Source organism: Sceloporus occidentalis, unplaced genomic scaffold (genome assembly GCF_023333645.1).
Source record: "Sceloporus occidentalis isolate IW3139 unplaced genomic scaffold, rSceOcc1.0.p SCAF_1, whole genome shotgun sequence".
Classification (NCBI taxonomy): Eukaryota; Metazoa; Chordata; class Lepidosauria; order Squamata; family Phrynosomatidae; genus Sceloporus; species Sceloporus occidentalis.
Window position 1 is genome coordinate 155,314,150 of NW_028316981.1, and position 17,778 is coordinate 155,331,927.

The window sequence follows — 17,778 nt, forward strand, 5'->3', positions numbered from 1 at the left end:
TGAAACTGTACTACACACAGTGCTGGTTTTATTGGGTGCAAAGACATGACAAAGCTAACTGCTCTCCTGCACAGACTGGCAAGATTTTTCACCACAAACAACAGTAGGTGCTAACAATATGACTGGAGAAAGAAGTGAGAGAGATATAACAAAAGATCCCTTATTACTTTTCTTGTGCCCCCACTGCAAATCAGAGCAGATCACTATTAGGTTTAAAACAGACTAAAAACAGTTGAGCAGGTACTAAATTAGCTTTCCACAACCAGCTGCCAGGCTGGTTGGACATAACAGTTATATTGTAATACAAGGAAGGATGTCCTAAATGTGCACCCTTCCTCACACATACTGCATGAGGAAAAGGAGCAAACAGAACAAGACTTCTCCTGCAGCCCCTTATCTACCTTGTGACAATCAGCTCCAGGAATAACTTCCAGAATGTACACCAAGGGTCCTTCATTCCTGTTAATGCCTCCTACAATGTTCAAGCCGAGGCCTGTTCCCTTGGAAACCGTGATAATCTGAAAGGCGCTGTCACTAAACAAGGAGAGAAAACAAAGTTAGCTTTAAAAGGTCAGTGACTGAGGGGAGAAAAGAACCAGAAAAAAGACACAGACCAACCTGCAGAAGACTTTTTTTCCCCATAAGCATGCTTTTACAATTGGTACTTCTCAGCTGCTTAAATTTGAATCAGGAGCACCTCTTTCCCCTTCACATCTAAAGTTGCTAGTTTGTGCAACCAGGAAAAGCTAAAGTAGATCAATCAGTTCTGTACAAATGGAAGCCCTTAAACTGGGGCCTAATGGAGTTCTGGTCTCATAAAGACAGATCTGTTTCTCTGGGCTAGGACAGAATTCATTCTAGTTTGTCTTTATAACCAAAGCAGCCAAATTGAGATATCTCTGAATTATTTTTACTCTGGGTGCTTGTTGGCTGATGATTGTTAGAGTTACTAATCAATAGGCAATGTGTAGCTATTTTATCTTTACCTCCTTAAAGGATTTGGGGGGGGGGGAGGTAGCAAAAAGGAAAAAAAGGCAGAAGCTGTGGAGAAAAGGAAGATGGTTACAATGGAGCCCTTCCAAAATTCAATTTTGGAGGCAGGACAACTGCATAGTAATTGGACACACTCCATCTCTGCCCCTGCACACATTAAAAAGTGATTTTTATGAACTTCTACCAGTATGAACACAAACATACAAGTAAAAAAAACAAACACCAAACCCTATGTGATGCTTAGCTGCATGCAAGCACCATCTCTCTACAGAGAAAACACATTTGATACATCTCTCCAGAGAGCTCTAAAGACTGGCAAGCTTGGTGCCTCTGCTGATCCCTAGGACATACATTCATCTGCCTCAGAGAAGAGCTGTTTCAAAAAAAAGTAGTGGAACCCTGTTGCTAGGGAGAGTGAGAATATTTTTATCCCTTTTAATAGCACAAAACCAACAGGATATGTTAAATGTGACAGAGCACAGAGCAAGGGTCTTTATGCTTATGAGTGCCAGTGTTCTAGCTAGGGGAAATCAAGTTAGGACCTCAGTCATGGTATCCTTCTGCCCTCAAGCCCAACGCTGATCTTTAAAAAGAAAAAGAAAGAAAGAGAAGAGAAGAGAACCAGTCTGAGGGGAAAAAAGAAACAAACAAAAACTCTGTGGAAAGACCTTTGTTTTTATGCAGAACGTCCCAAGTTTAGTACTCAGCATCTCCAGGTTAAAAAGTATCAGATAGCAGGAGAAGGGAAAGATTGTTCCCGGGATTCTGGAGAGCTGATGTTGGGTCAAAATGCAAAACAGTGGTATAGATGGACAAAAAAGAATCTACCCTAGTGAAAAAAAAAAGGTTCCCATGGATCAGATGTGGAGAACCTCAGGCCATGGGGTCAAAGTCAGCCTTTCTGGCTGCTGTAATGGACTGGATGAGAGCAAACAAAGGTCCAAAACAGACTGCAGAAATAATCCAATTTGAGACAACTTTAATTGCCATGGCTCAGTACTAGGGGATCCTGGGAACTGTAGTTTATTGTGGCACCAGAGCTCTCTGACATAGAAGACTGAATGTCTCACAAAACTACATTTCCCAGACTCTCCAAGCACTGAGACAGGGCAGTTAAAGTGGTCTTAAACTGGATTATTTCTGCAGTGTGTTTTGGCCCAAACTGAAGTTTAATCCAGATAAGACAGAGGTGCTCCTAGTCAGTTGAAAGACAGATCCAGGAATAGAGATTCAGCCTGTGTTAGATAGGGTTATATTTGCTCTGAAAACTCAAGTTATAATTTGGGGTACTTCTGAATTTAGCTCTGAGCCTAGAGATCCAGGTTTTGGCAGTGACCAGGAGTGCTTTTGAAAAATTAAAGCAAGTGAGCCAACTGTACCTGTTCCTGGAGAAGTCAAATCTGGCCATAGTGGTACATGCATTGGTGACATCTCATCAGGATTAGTGTAATGCACTCTATGTGGGGCTGCTTTTGAAAAGTACTCAGAAACTTCAGCTGGCTCAAAGAGCTGCAATCAGGTTGTTAATTGGAGCTAGCTACATAAGCATACATACCCTTGTTTCTAACAGCTCAATTGGCTGCTGGTCTCTTTCCAGGCACAATTCAAAGTGCTGGTTTTGACCTATAAAACCCTACACAGTTTGGGTCCTTATTTGATGGACTGTATCTCCCTTTATGAGCCCACTAGGGGGTTGAACTCATCCAGAGAGGCACTTCTCTCTGTACCACCATGATCTCAGGCTTGTATAATAAGAACAAGGGAAAGGGCCTTCTCAGTGGTTGCTCCCAAGCTCTGGAACTCCCTTCTTAGAGAGGCCAGGATGACCACATTCCTGCTCTCCTTTTGGCAGCAGCTAAAAACATTCTTGTGCCATCAAGCTTTTTCAGACTGCTGAGGGTTCAGCTATAAATGCTGTGTAATTAAGATTTTAAGGTTTGTGTTGAGTTTTAAATATATTTTAAATTTTAATGCATAACTGGTTTAACTTTCAAAATTGTTTAATTGTTTTATATTTATACACTTTAATACTTTAGTATTATTTTAAATTGTATTGTTTTAAACTTGCTGTTAGCTGCCTTGAGTCCGTATACTGGGAGAAAGGAGGGATACAAGATGATGATGATGATGTCCCAATCCTGACCTTTGGGTTTCCTCACACATCTTGCCCACAACACCATTGTTTCTTAGCTTCCAAGCTTCAATACAGATTTGCTCCCATTCTAAACCACTGAAGTGCCTCTTCTAAGGCTTACATTATTGACAGTAAGAATTTGGAGGTAAAATGTACTGGTATCTTTGGCCACAACCTTGTTTTGGCCCTGCTAATCACCAGAACTTGTCTCAAACTGAATTTACTCCTTGGGCTGAAATATGTTCCCCACCCTTGTTATATGCATTTAAAAGAACAGATAATTTATGCAAATATATTAGGGGACAGACTACAGTAAATGGTTGCATAGCCTACATTCACAGTGAAGTCACTTTTCAAGGTGTACCCACCTGCAGAGAAAGAACACTGAAACAATAACTTAAAGAAATGTCATTGTGATTACTTTCTTTCAGGTTTGGCAAATCACAGCACAACACAAGGCAGCTTCTGGAATAACATTTTAATGGTTTTCCCCTTTACACACTGTGAATTCCCACAAATTCTTGTAAATAACAGATCTATTTAAAAAATCTGGGATTTACTTTGTGACGCCTTGAAAGGAAGTTGCTGCAGGTGGTTTTCCATTATGGTTTGTATCCCTTGAGTGCAATAGCTGAGGACTTGTTGACCTTGAAGAAGATGTTGAAGAAAAGCTGTCACTAGCTTTACCTCAAAGAAAGAAAGAGGTAGACAACAGAAATAAGTACATTATTTTCCATGAGTGGTAACTAATTTAGTAAGACATAAATTTTCAGAGATGGCTCACCTGTCTTGTACAATATGTCTTAAAAGAAATTAAAAGGAGGCTAAATGTCTCTCAAAAATGACAATATACTTATAGAAGCACTCATTTAGACCTCTTGTACCTTACAAACTGTGTTCTAACACTGTGTCATTTCTTGTATTTGTACTCTTGATAATCACATAGGTCATAAAACGTCTGTATAAATAAATCCACTTGGTTTCAGTATGAATGTTAACCTTTCCAAATAAAATTTAGACTTTGTTTTGAACCAGAATACGTTCAACACCTCTGGCTGCATCCACACTGCAGAAATAATCCAGTTTGATACCACTTCAACTGCTATAGCTCACTGCTATGGAATTTTGGGAACTGTGAGGCATTTGAGACCTTTGACCATCTCTGTCAGAAAGCTCTGGTGCCACAACAAACTACAATTCTCAGAATTCCATAGCACTAGGCCACGGCAGTTAAAGTGGTGTAAAACTGAACTATTTCTGCAGTGCAGACGCAGCTTCAGATAGCTTCTTTAAAATTCAGATTAAAACCTGGAAAAGATCCACTTCCCCCTCTCACAGGCGTCATTAGCCACTACTGGATTCTACTAGCAGAGAGATGCTTCATCATATAACAGGGGAGAGGACACAGAGTATAGCTCCACCTTGTAAGAATGGTAGAAGCAGCCTAGAGTAATGGAATACTAAGTTGCGAAGGTGCCTGAACAATATTGGAGTCCAGCCATTTTATATAATTAAGGGGTCAAAACTGGAGTCATTCTCTTTTAAGTCTAACAAAAGGCATCAATTTGAAAGCATTTGTACTTTTTTTTTTAAAAAAAAAAAAGCAGTTAGCAAAAGTTCTTTTCTGGAAGCAAAAGACTGAAGAGCTTGAATTCATTTTCACAGTACAATGATCCTGATTCTGTAATTTGAAACCACAGAGATGATCAGTCTCAAAACAGCTTGGTAACACAGGATCCATTTGATAACACAGGATCCATTTAGGGGCCTTGGTAATGAAGTGGCCCTGGGCAGCTGGTTGGCTGATGGTTTCCTCCCCTCCTTTGCTAGCTATAATTTTAATGAAGTCTTAATCACTGATTCCATGAGACAGCTTGACCACTTGTGGAGCCTAAAGAGTTCTCAACTTTAAAGGGTTAGAGAAACAATATGTTCTCAAACCACCCGGGATCAGAAGCTGTTTTGTAATGTGTGTGTGAGCCCCCTAGGGGGCAATACCACACTTCTCTCTTGCTCAGCCCCGTAAAAAGGAAAAGAAAAAAAGCCCCAAATATTATTAAAGTCTTGATTGAATACAGAGATATCCTTTCTGTCCATCAAACACCAACTCACACATAAAATTTGGGTTAAAGGTCTACCTTCCAATTCATGCAAGCATTTCTAACCAACCTGAAATATTAATGGAGGCCATTAGGCCACTGAGCATCCTCTACTATTCTCTCATGCTGCATGCTGAAGACATAACCAGCAGCTCACCAGCTAGAACTTGTGTCGGGGAACTCCTGGAAGAGCTTGTACTGCTGTGAGAGCTGCATCTCTCCATCAGATCTAGGAACTCTTTTCTGGAATCAAAAAGCAGAAGATGTGGAGGCGTGTCATATATCTAATCCTTCAGAATGCATTCAATTAAAGATTTTGCAGCAATTTTATATTCATGGGTTTTATTTTTGTAGATTTGGCTTTGCAACCAAACTGTGTAAGTAAGTGATAGAAAACACTAACATTTATAAAGCTTCAAATGAGAGGTAGGCAAAACATAGCTCTTCCTACATTTTGGGACTGCAGTTCCCATCAGCACTAGGTAGCACAGCTAGGGTAAGGGATGGTTGGGAGCTATTGGTCAACCAGATGTGGAAGGCCGCACAATTCTCATCTTTGCTTTAAGTTGTACTTGAGTAGAAAGGAACATGACCTTTAAGAAAGAGTTTCCTTGAGAAGGAGTTCCCTTCCAGATGTTTTAAACTTTGACTGGCAGAAGCCCCAGCTAGCATGACCAAGAGGCAAGAATCTGGGAGCTAAAAACCTCTGGAAGGTCAAATGGAGCATCCTATACAATATATTGATTCCACTCAATTCATAGTCATGAGACTTATCAACAAGATTTCTATCCCATATTTTAACTGGCTCCTAAGTAAAACAAATAAATTGTAGAAAAAAAACCCAGAAATATGAGAAATAGAAGTAATAGCAGGGATTTCATTAATCTATAATGTATTTCTTTCTTTCTTTCTAAAAAAAGCAGACACATAAATGAATCTGTCTTTAATGTCTGCAAGTTTGGGCACTGTTAAGACCTCACTGCAAAAACCCTTTCTACCATGCTAGAATCACTCCCACTGGCAGTGCACCCTTATGTACTGTATATACTCATGTATAAAGCAAGAAATTTTAGTTTAAAAATTGACCCTAAAAAACTGAGTCAATTTATTCATGGGCCAATGTAAGTACTGTACTTTAACTCTTATGTGTGTGTGTGCGCGCGTGCGTGCACGTGTGTATACACATACATGAAAGCACACATAAGAGTGCTCGACTTTCTCATCCATCCAGCCTTAAGTGTGAGCACAAACATGCCTGGTGGAATTTTGAAAGTTTTTTGGCATTCTTTTTCTTTGCTTCATCCTTTAGATCCTTTGCTTATGCCCCTAAGTTTTACCCTTGACTTATCCACAGGTTATATCACAATCCATAATGTTGGCTCCACAACCTGCCCTCGACTTATACATGAAGTCAACTTATAGTCGAGTATATACGGTATGTTTACTCAACTGAATTCAGTGGGCTTTGCTCACATGCAAAGGGATAGACACCCTTTCTCAGCCTGAGTGCCAAACTCCAATTTGGAAAAGATTTCCAGAGATCTATGGACACAGGGAGTAGAGTCAAAAGAAAGTCCTTTCTCAAATGTCCTTCTAAAATCCCAGTTTAGAGCAAGAAGCAAAACTCAAAGACCTCTGATATTGAACAAAAAGTGTAGAAAACACAAATCACAGCCCACTGCTAAGTAAACTCCATTCTTTAAAAGGAAGGCAGAGAATGAGGGAGCAAGGCACAGTGTACATTTCCAACATGACAAGCTGGAAAACGAAGCCATAATGTGATCTGTCTTCCATGTATTCTAGCTTGCTCTGATATTATCTGCAAATAGATCAAAAATAATAGTAACATGCCAGGATGTGTGGCAGAATCTTGGGGCATGTTCTGCCAAAGCAAAATACAGTTTAAAGGGGAGTGCAGGTAAAAAAAAAAAGGGGGGGGGCTACTGTGATTTAAGAATAGAGTTGGGATCAAAGCCATTCCAATCAGGAAAGGAAATGTGGCATTGGCAAGGTAGTGTGTAAAGCACTGGAGGCCAGATAAGTTGATCCTACAGGCCAAATTAAGGCCATCAGCCAGAGGTTCCTCTTCCTAGGATACAGGACCACAGATGTAGTCTCTGTTCTGGAGTATCCATTCTTTGAAATGCTTGGGACCAGACGTGTTTTGACATTCAGATTTTGGAATGATGGCATATACATAATGAGACATCTTGGGGATGGACCCAAATCTAAAAATGTAATTCACTGATGTTTCATATACACCTCATATACAGTGCACCCACTTCATACTACAATAAACCTATCTCAGTGCTGTTCACAGAAGCATTGAAGGCAGTTTGGAAATAGGGAGTCTAATTTCATTCACAACAGAATTTTAGTGGAAGGATGGAAAGTGCTGATGCGTTTTAATTATTCAAGATTAGAGAAAACTAGGTCAACACTCCACGGCTGAAAGAAGTTTTTAAAAGCACCTAATATCTGTGCAATGGCAAGAGAAGAAACCAGACTTCAGAGAAAGCAATTTGTCTGTAACTAGCAATTAAAGAATAAAAGGAGCAAAGAATCCCAGTGCTATATAAAATATTACAGGAAATGAGCAGAATTTTCCTTCTGACAGCTGGCTGGTAGCCAGCATTTTCTACTGCTATGTAATCCATGGAGAAGTTTAAAAGGATGGGGCAAGGGAAGACAGAGAGAGAAGGAACCACAGAAATCATAACCACAATAACAACTAATGTAATGTGCCTTCTCTCTCTTCTTTCCTAAGTTACAGGATGTTTTGAGCATTCTGCAGGAAAGCTTGTAGGGGGAAGGGGATGGATATAATTTGAGGTGAGTCAAGGAAGGTTACCCTGTTATTAAAGAAGAAGAAACAATGGAAATGATAGAATAAAATGATAGAAAATGATGATTTTCAATAGTTTTTACCAATGTCTATGACTAATCTAAACATTATATCATACAGCACTGTGGAAATCTAGCATCTGCTTACTTTGCTTCTTCATCTCTGGCAATCAGTAAAGACACATGTCTGGTTGCTGACGCCGTTCGCAAGATGTCAACAGCTCTGTGACAGTGAAATTTAAAAAATTAGCTGACTATTGATTCTGTGCAAAGACTGTACTCTCATCTATAAAAAGTTGTTTTTATGAATCAAAATGCATCCACATCTAGGATTAATATTACTGCTAATTCATTATGGTTCAGCCTTAGGAACCTTTGCCTGAAGCAAGTTCTATTGAAAACCATGTGAAGATCAATAATTAAACTTGTTTACGTCAGTACCATGAACAAAACACCTATTTATGTTAAAGCTGTAGAACATGGAATTATATAGCATAACCCTTTGATGAAATGTTAGTAACAGAAAACCAAAACATCTCTGGAAACAATTAGACATGGTTCTGCTAGATCTGGGATCAAGTCTGAAACTGAAGAGAGAGGTACTGTGAGAACAAATTTTTCACAAGCTTTAGTTCATAGACTAATCTTCAAGACTTCTCCACACTTTTCTGATATTCAACAAATTCTGGCTTGCAATGAATAAGCCGGAGTAGATTGCTTGATCATTTCTATTTGTCTCCTCCTGCCTGTGGGGAGAATTAATCCAGCCAAGAACTCTCTGCCTGCGTTTTATTTAGCACAGTGTCCAAATTTGGAATTATGCCTTTTGGTATCCTAACATGCCCCTCATAAGCTGGCTTGATTGCTCTGTCTCTTAGGAAGTGAATCAGCCAGAATTCCAGATTCAGATACTGTACTACACAAGCTATGCAGAGTCCCTGGCTTGAAGGACTCCCTGAATACAGGAAATTACAACTGGAACGCTTTCATGCTGCAAGGACTGCCACTCATGGTTCTTAACATCCAAATAATTTTTATTTTTGGCAGCAGTACAACCTCTCTCTCCCTCTCTCTCTCGCTTACACACACACAAACACACACGAGCACACACAAAGTGTACATGAACACTTTCTATTCATGGACTCAGAACTGAGGTAGTATGACAGACTTTGCATTTGGAGACTCAGGACTGTGGCAACATTAACCTATAACTCGAATAATATGTTTGGCTTGGGTATAGTTCAATTCCTTCATCATATATACTATGGATTTTTTTATTATTAGAAATAGGATTGTGTGCCTTCAAGTCATTTCCAACTTATGGCGACCCTAAGGTGAACCTATCATGGACTTTCTGGGGCTGAGAGAGTGTGACACACCCAAGGTCACACAGTGGGTTTCCATGGTTTAGTGGAGAATTGAACCCCGATCTCCAGAGTCATACTTCAACACTTAAACCACACTGACTCTCATACTTGGAGATACCTACAGTTAAATACAACATTCTAAGAAGATTAGCTTAACAATAAAACACAATCATAATAAAAAGTCAGTATGGCTACATCCCGGTGTATAGGTAACTCCAAGGAAACTGTTTTGGTGCTACAGGCAAACAAACAAAGCTTAATTCAAGCAAAGAGATGTTATTTGTTATAAGCCACCTTGTTGTAAGCCTTCTTGAGTTCTGTGCTGGAAAATGCCTTATGTAAATGGCTATGTAGGTCAGATTACAAAATTCTGTCTATATGTTTTTCAAATTGTGTGTGTACTTTAAAGTCACCTGTTGACTTATGGTGACCCCAGGAATTTCATAGGGTTTTCTTAAGCAAGGAATATTCAGAGGTGGTCTTGCCAGTGCCTCTTACTGAAATAATGGTCTATAGCACTTGGTATTCCTTGGCTGTCTCCCATCCATGTGCTATCCAGATTTGACCCTGCTTCCAAGACCAGATGGGATCTGGAGGCTTTTGTTTATTTATTTATTGATTGATTAAGAACTATTACTGTCAGGAATTCAACATGGTCATGGCTCAAAAAATCAGCTTTGTAGGTCACATACCATCTCTGGACTTTTGTTCAGTTAAGAAGTTTGGCTGTTCAGCTCCAGTACTAGGAGAAAACACTCTGAGAAACTCAAATACATTTATTTTACAATATTCCTAGCTAATTTGAAACAGAATATTCTTAACACACAAATGTTAAGTGCTAGACATGGTTAAATGTTTAAAGCATACCTTTCATTGGTTACCCCAACCAGGTTTTGACCATTGACTTCTAAAATCAGGTCTCCAATAAGCAGTCGACCTTAAAAGGAAGAGGGATGAATGTCATTTAACTATATGTGTGAGTAGGAAAACAAACAGGCATTGCTCTAAAGAAAGACACTGCTCTATGTAAAACATTTTTCTTACAGTTTTCTGTAAAATAATGCCTGAATTATTTCCAATATATTCTCAGCATTGCAGACTTCACAGCTATGAGATTAGAAGCCTTCTGACTGAGTTATGAATTACTATGTCCACATCATTTCTACATAACAAGACATCAAGATAATGGTCTAATGCAATCTGTCATTTTATCTGGTGCCACAATGTTTATGTCAGGGTAACAACAACTATTATGTGAACCTCATTGTATGAAATGGCTATCGTAAACCAACTATTCTAAGTCACCAATAGAAAGCAAACTTGTCATCTGATAACCTATTCCTTTGACAGATTCTGATGCAACTGTATTGTTGCTAGTATTGTAGAGATCTGGCCGGATGAAGCTGGGTGTTGTGGTGGTAACTTCTCCCAGCTTTGCCTGCCTGGGTTCTCTGTACAGCAGCAGGTGAGGCCTGGAGAGTTGGGAGGCAGAGTTGCAGTGGTCTATCAGGATTCCATCTTCCTCATCAGGTATCCCTTCCCATTGTCTGCTCTGTTTCAGTGTATATATTTGAAGGTGGGTGGCCAGGACAAAGTTCTGTTGGTATACTCCCTACCCAACTGTTCCACAGTTTCCTTTCCTGAGTTGGCTGAAGTGGTCTAAGTGACAGGGTTAGAGTGCTCTTGGCTTGGTGTACTGGACTTCAACATCTATGTGGAGACCTCTTTATCAGCATTTCATTTCTTCCATGATTATGATGGGTCTGTCCCAACTAATATCTGGAGCCACTCATGCTTCCAGACACAGTCTGGACCCAGTTTTCTGTGCTAGACAAATGTGGAAGAATTTTCTATAATTCCATTATCATGGACTGATGACTACCTCATGATCATTGGTACTTGAAGCCTCTGCAGAGGGTAGAGCAGGGGGCTGAGTAAGATGGTCTGTCCCAGGAGATGTATTGATCCAAATGGACTCCTGTTACCATGGCAGGAGATCCTGTCAATGCCCTAGTTGACTGTGGAACAGAGTAATGACCAGGGCAGTGGACACAATTGCCTGTAAACATCCCCTTCCACAGACTGGAGACAAGCAAGTCCCTTGCTTCACTTGGGAGTTGGAGCTGACGGAGACTAGAGCAGTGATGGTGAAAGATTTGGAATGAGTCTGACCGAACCCAGACTAGAGCTCATTCAAGGCCTATGCCATGGTGATAGTGGCAGCAAACAAGTTATACCTCTGCCACCATTGTGTCTGCACAGTGTCGTCCAGCAGAGCCATCTCAAGTGGCCAGGGGCCTTTTATACTCTTGCCCACAAGATGAAAATAAAGACCACTCAACAGCTTACTATGAAGAATTTACAAGACACTTTGCAGACAAAATCGTTTGGATCCATTCCACCTGGGATGCTACAGTTGAGACAGTTCCAGTGGATGTAATCTTGGTGCCTGTTTGTCCTGTGTTACTGTATAAATTTCAGTTTGTGCAACCTTTGGATGTAGACCTCCTTGGAGAGGTGCAAGTCATCACATGTGAACTGAATCTTTGCCCCTTCTGGCTTCTGAAAGCAGCTAGAGAGGGACCAGCTGAGTGGGTAAGGGGAGTGGTGAATGCCTCCCTGCAGCAAGGGAAGTTGCCCAAAAGAGGCTGTGATGAGGCTATTATTTTTTTTTTAAAGGCCTTCCTGGATCCTACTATTCTGAATAATTATCGGTTAGTCTCTAACATTCCACTTTTGGGCAAGATTCTGTGGTGGCCTCCCAGTTCCAGGGGTTTCTAGATGAGATGGATTGCCTAGATTTCATTCATTTCAACCTGCCTTCAGGCCTGGTTTTGGGATAGAGATAGCTTTTGTCACCTTAGTGGATGACCTATGAAGGGGACTGGGCAGAGGTAGTATGTCCCTGTTGATTCTGCTGCACCTCTCTCAGCCTTCTGATACCATTAAGTATTGTATTCTCCTAGGTCACCTCTCTGGGATGAGACCTAGGAGCACTGTCCTGCAGTTGCTCCTAACCTTCCTAGATGGGCGCACGCAGAAGGTGGTATTCCAGGACTAATGTTTGACCCTTTGGCTGTGAGGTCGCTCAGAGTTCAATTTTGTTCCTCACACTGTTTAACATGAAACTGCTGGGAGAGGTCATCGGGAGTTCTGGGATTTACACTGATGATACTCAACTTCTATCATTCCTTCCTATCTGATTCTAAGAAAGCTGTCTCACTACTGAACTCCTCCTGAAATCTCAGGCTCACAGTTTGAGTATTCTTCTGACTCAGTTCTGAGTATAGATGCTCAGGTTTTGGCAGTGCCTAGGAGTGCATTTGCACAATTAAAACAAGTATTTCAGCTGTGCCTTTTCCTTGAGACATCAGATAGGACTGCAAATATATAGCTCTGTTAATCTATAAAATCAATATGCAGAGAGATCCTGTAGCACCTTTGAGACTAAGTGAACAAAAGAAGTTGGCAGCTCATGCTGCCAACTTCTTTCTTTCAGTTAGTCTCAAAGGTGCTACAAAATCTCTCTACATTACAGGGAGAATATAACTCTCGTTAGCTTCACTGGCTACCAGTTCATTTCTGGTACAGCTGAAAGTGCTGGTCATAACCTACAAAGCCCTATATGGCTTAGGTCCAGACTACTTGAAAAACTGTATCTCTCTGTATCTGGCAGAGTCTTAAGAGCACAGTGGAACACTTTCTCTTAGTCCTGCCACCATCACAGGTTTGCTTGTAGCTGCTCCCACCTTCTGGAATTCCTTCCACAGGAGGATAGGCTGGCCCTCTCCCGCCTCTCCTTTCGCTAGCAAGCAAATACCTTTTTGTTTAAGCAGGATTTTAATGTGCATGCTGGGAGGCTTATTATTGGTTTTTTAAAAAAGTTTTGTATGTTTTAAAAATAATTTTATACTGTTTTAATGTGATGATTTTTAATTGTTTTTAAAACAGTGTTGTTGGGTTTTACTTGATTTCTTATGTGAGCCACCTTGGTCCCATTCTTGGAGAAAGGCAGACTATAAATGAAACAAATAAACAAACAAATAAAATAGATGATATATCCTGGATCCATGTGTATGTTACTGATCCCTTTCTTTGAATATTACTATGTGCAGATCAGAGGTAGTGCACTCTTGATCAAGTGAGGTGGGCCTCATAGCTAATCTTTTCTCACTGTACATAATGTGAAAATATAATAAAAAAGGAAAAAGAAAAATTAATAGACAAAGTGCTACACTTGTTTTTAGTATCAACACTGGCAACCAAAGTAACATGAAGTGTGATTATTTACTGTCTGTTGCAGCCATCCCTCCTGGCAAGATCCTCTTTATGAAAATTCCATAGTCTTCTTCAGACTGCTCTCGACAGCCTCCAATAACTTTAATGCCTGTTAAGCAAGGAAAAGAAACAAAAGATAAACAGGTTATTTCTGCCCTTGCAGCAAACATATTGAAGCATTTGGTAAATACTTTTACAGAATCCATCTATGTCAGACTGAAACCACGAGTGCCCAGAAGGAACGCAGCAGCAACACTCTTAGTTTATTAAACTGAATGCATAATCTAATTACCTAATCCGTTTTGGCAGTCCGAAAATGCAAAGCGGTGTATAGCTCGATTGATTCCATGAGGGCCCATAATAGTCCTTGTGAAAATGGAAAAGAGAATGGTAGATGTCAAAATGGGTGTATTGTATGACTGCTAAGAGATCCTATTAAGCTGAAGTCTGTCTTTCTCTGAACTTCATGGTTCTTGGTAAAACATTATGTTGATCCTGGTATAGCAGAATAAAACAATATATTTATGGTATTAGCATTATGTCATAACACATTTGTGGACTTGACAACCATCAATATGTCTCTTTATGCTAGCCCATTTATGTGCTAAAGATATCTATACATCTGTTATTGTTGTTGCTATATTTAATACCCTGCCCTGTAGCAAAGATCTCAGGGCAGTTTACAAATAGACCAAGTTAAACAGTTTAAAACAATAAAAATGCAAAAACTATAATAAACATCAACGATAAGTTAAAATGATTTAAACATTTTTAAAACCACATATGGGATGAATTAAAGAGGCCAAAAGGCTTTGATAAACAGCCAAGTTTTAATTTGGCTCCTAAATGACATGTGTGAGTATTGGCATCAGTTGGGACTCCAGGGGGAGAGCATTCCAAAATTTAGTTGTCACACCTGGAAACGTGCTCTCCCGTGTCCCAACACAGTGTATTGATCTCATTGGTGGACATGAAGGAGCCCTCCCACCCCAGCTCACCTTAATCCTCAGGCAGGCATGGATGTGGAGATAATTGAGGGACCACCTCTCCAGATCTAGGCCTGCCTGAGGCGGTCCCTCAATTATCAATGTCTCAAGTCATTCAGGGCTTTAAATGTCACCACATCTAGATTGTAGAATGTAGTTCATGTGTGAGAGAAATGACACACAAAGGTGGCATCTGCTGTATCCACTCATCTGGGACAAACACCAGTTCTCCAGGACAAGCAGGAGTTTCTAGCAGGTAGCAACCCCACCATGCACAGTAACTATTGTACTCTCTCACTGATGAGAAAGATCCCAGAGACCAGTAACACTATGCTTCTTAGCCCATTAAAGACAAAGCCTTGGTGTCATCCATCATAAAAAGCACAGCAGAACTTTTTTCTCAGCTGGAAGGAATACTGAGGCACACTCTAGGCTATTTTCCTCAACTTTAAGGCAGTTTTAGGAGATGGTCACTCCAATCCACTCCGCTCACCATCTCCTTTTTCATCTTGTCTTCTGGGACCTGGAAAAGGGGGTTGCTCAAGCACTGTAGCATATTTCCACCAAACAACACCAACATGGCAGTTCTTGTGGTTCTCCCTCTGGCACAAAGCAAGGGCTATTGCTGCATTATTATGCCACAAGATGTCATGGCCAGCCAAGAGCAGCTCTCAGAGGAGGAGGAGGAGGATGAGCCTCCTCCAGAGCAAGAACTAATTGAGGCTACACCAGGTGCTAATCCTGCTCTGCCAGGTCCCAGCTGTGATCCCCCAGCCCCAGAGGAGGAGGCTCAACCAGGTCCTAGTGCTAGTGAGATGCCTCCTGTGGTGCAACAGACTAGTGGTGACTCTGGGGAGGAATCATGCCTGCATGTGCCTACCTATAAACAAAGAAGGGCTGAGAGTGCTTGCAGGCACAGATCCAGGAGAATTGCAGAGAGGCAATTAGCAAACCAGCCTCAGGTGGCATGGGGGAGAGTTTCCCTTACTTAAGGTGCAGAGAGGCATCAACTCAGGGCCAGAGTTTATTGTATGGTCCTTTGGTGTGATTGCTGCTGGCACTGGCTCCTTGTTGCCTTGACCTCAGAATGGACTGGACCCTTGTTATTTTCTGGCTGCTTTGACTCAGGACTGATTTGACTACTCTGACTTCTGGTATCTTGGCTTTCGGACTGCTCTCTAACGCTGACTCCTTGCAAGATCTGTGGTCTGCTTCCACTTGCTGTGCTAAGCCATTCTTATCGGCATAGTGTGTGTGTGCTGGCTGCAGTCTAGGACACAAATACAATACACATCACTGGTGCAAATGCTCCTAGAACTTCAGCTCTCTCTCCTCTAGGCTTAAAAGCCAGAGAGATCAGGATGACCTATGTCCAACTGACATTCCTCTGAAGCACAACATGGAACCATTGGAGTTCCTTCTAGATTCAGATTGGGAAGACACATGTCTACCTAGACTTCTCCCAACACAGGTACTATCTTGCTCTCGGTACAATGTGGTGCAATGGTTTGAACATTGGACTAGGACTCTGGGAGATCAGGGTTCAAACCCCCACTTAGCCACAGAAACCGACTGGGCAACCTCAGGCAAGTCATTGGAATTTATCACATGGGAGGCTAAGTGCCTAAATCATGTTCAAAATCAGGATATAAATCCAGGAAAAATCCTGCAGAAGCATAATCGTTTTATACTCATTAGGGGCACTGAGTATTAATGTGAAAATAAACCACACAGAAAATTGACAAAATTGGCTGCTTTTTACTTTCTGGACAATCCCGAAAGTAAAAAGGAGCCAATTTTACCCACTTTCTCTGCGGTTTATTTTCACGTTAATGCTCAATGCCCATAACGCCATGTGAAAATGATCCTGCTTTTGCAGGATTTCCCAGTTTTAAATCCCATTTCTGTATGGGAAAAATCCCGTGTGATAAACTCCATACACTCATACACCTCAGAGGAAGGCAAGAGTAAACCTCCTCTCAATATGGTTTTATGCCAAGAAAATCCTATGAAAGGATTGGCATATGTTGGAATTGACTTGAAGGCACATGACAATAATAAATTAATCAGCGTAGAATAGAGATGGACAAAGAGCAGCTCTATGGCTACACGTGCCCCTCCCCTGGCTGTTTCGGTAGCCCTCAACTTCAAGACCGGTCATTTTCTAGACGAAAAAGAGAAAGCAAATGGGGAAAAGAGGGTAAATGGCCTCTTCTGGAAGCTTCCACAGGCAGCAACCCACATTTTAAATGGGTTACCCCTCCCAACACATGGTTAAGCATTTCAAAAAAACACCACATGATTTTCAAAACCAGAAGAGAACTTCCAGTCAGCCCATATAAATAACAAAAAAAATGCCTTTGTTTGTTGAATGAAAAGCTACTTCAAATAAATATTTTCTGTGATTTCTGCCCAAAAGGTTCATTGAAGGCTTACTGTAATAAGAGTCTTAATATTCTCTCTTTAATGCATTCATGTGAACCAAAAAGTTATGATTTGTTTGGAAATGCAGCTGGGGGGAGATCAGGATGAAAATGTCAGTCCAAAAAGGAAAGGAAAAAGAAGAGTCATAGAAATGTATTAGTGATGTATTTCTAATAGTTATCACTCATTTCTCAGCATCTGATGAGCAATTTGCCCAAGAAGATTTACCATGGTCAAACCAGTACAAGTACATAATGGGGGAAAAAAAAAAAACAAGCCCAACCCACACATTTAGAAGACATGACAACATCCCTATTTAAATTTAAGGGATAAGAACTAGGTAATATTGCTGTTTAGTTAAAGAAGACTCTAACAGCCAAAAAGGTTTTCCAACAGCGATTAGACCTTGCTTTACATAACAGGCTTCAAATAGTTGGCAGTGACTAGGACAGCTACCTAGAGTTTATGCATTTAGCCTACCAGTACAAGAGGGAAAGCCCATCAAAATGTTCAGGTTCACTTTCATCCATTGGTGATAGGAGAGACATTCCTACTAGACGATTAATGCCAATAAGACAAAACCTTCTTTAAAGGTACTGAAATGTTCAGCAGCACAAATCCAGTACACTTTGCGTAACTAAAATTATCTCAGC

At 40.7% G+C, this 17,778-nt stretch overlaps 1 protein-coding gene across 7 annotated transcripts in view; it reads right to left on the reverse strand.

The window, feature by feature from the left end:
* STXBP4 (syntaxin binding protein 4) overlaps window positions 1-17,778 on the reverse strand; it is a 178,970-nt gene that overhangs the window by 151,424 nt on the left and 9,768 nt on the right. For 3 of the 7 annotated variants that reach the window (XM_089478417.1, XM_089478400.1, XM_089478445.1), the window contains exons 1-8: window positions 17,606-17,750; window positions 14,008-14,081; window positions 13,729-13,824; window positions 10,305-10,374; window positions 8,219-8,293; window positions 5,384-5,469; window positions 3,688-3,814; window positions 402-534 (exon numbers count right to left, since the gene is read on the reverse strand). In XM_089478417.1, coding sequence (XP_089334543.1) covers window positions 402-534; window positions 3,688-3,814; window positions 5,384-5,469; window positions 8,219-8,293; window positions 10,305-10,374; window positions 13,729-13,824; window positions 14,008-14,081; window positions 17,606-17,673 — 729 coding nt within the window. In that variant the 5' untranslated portion in view covers window positions 17,674-17,750. Of the gene's footprint in view, window positions 1-401; window positions 535-3,687; window positions 3,815-5,383; window positions 5,470-8,218; window positions 8,294-10,304; window positions 10,375-13,728; window positions 13,825-14,007; window positions 14,082-17,605; window positions 17,751-17,778 lie in introns of those variants that run through there. The other 4 variants (XM_089478426.1, XM_089478435.1, XM_089478409.1 and 1 more) reach the window with 3 other exon arrangements.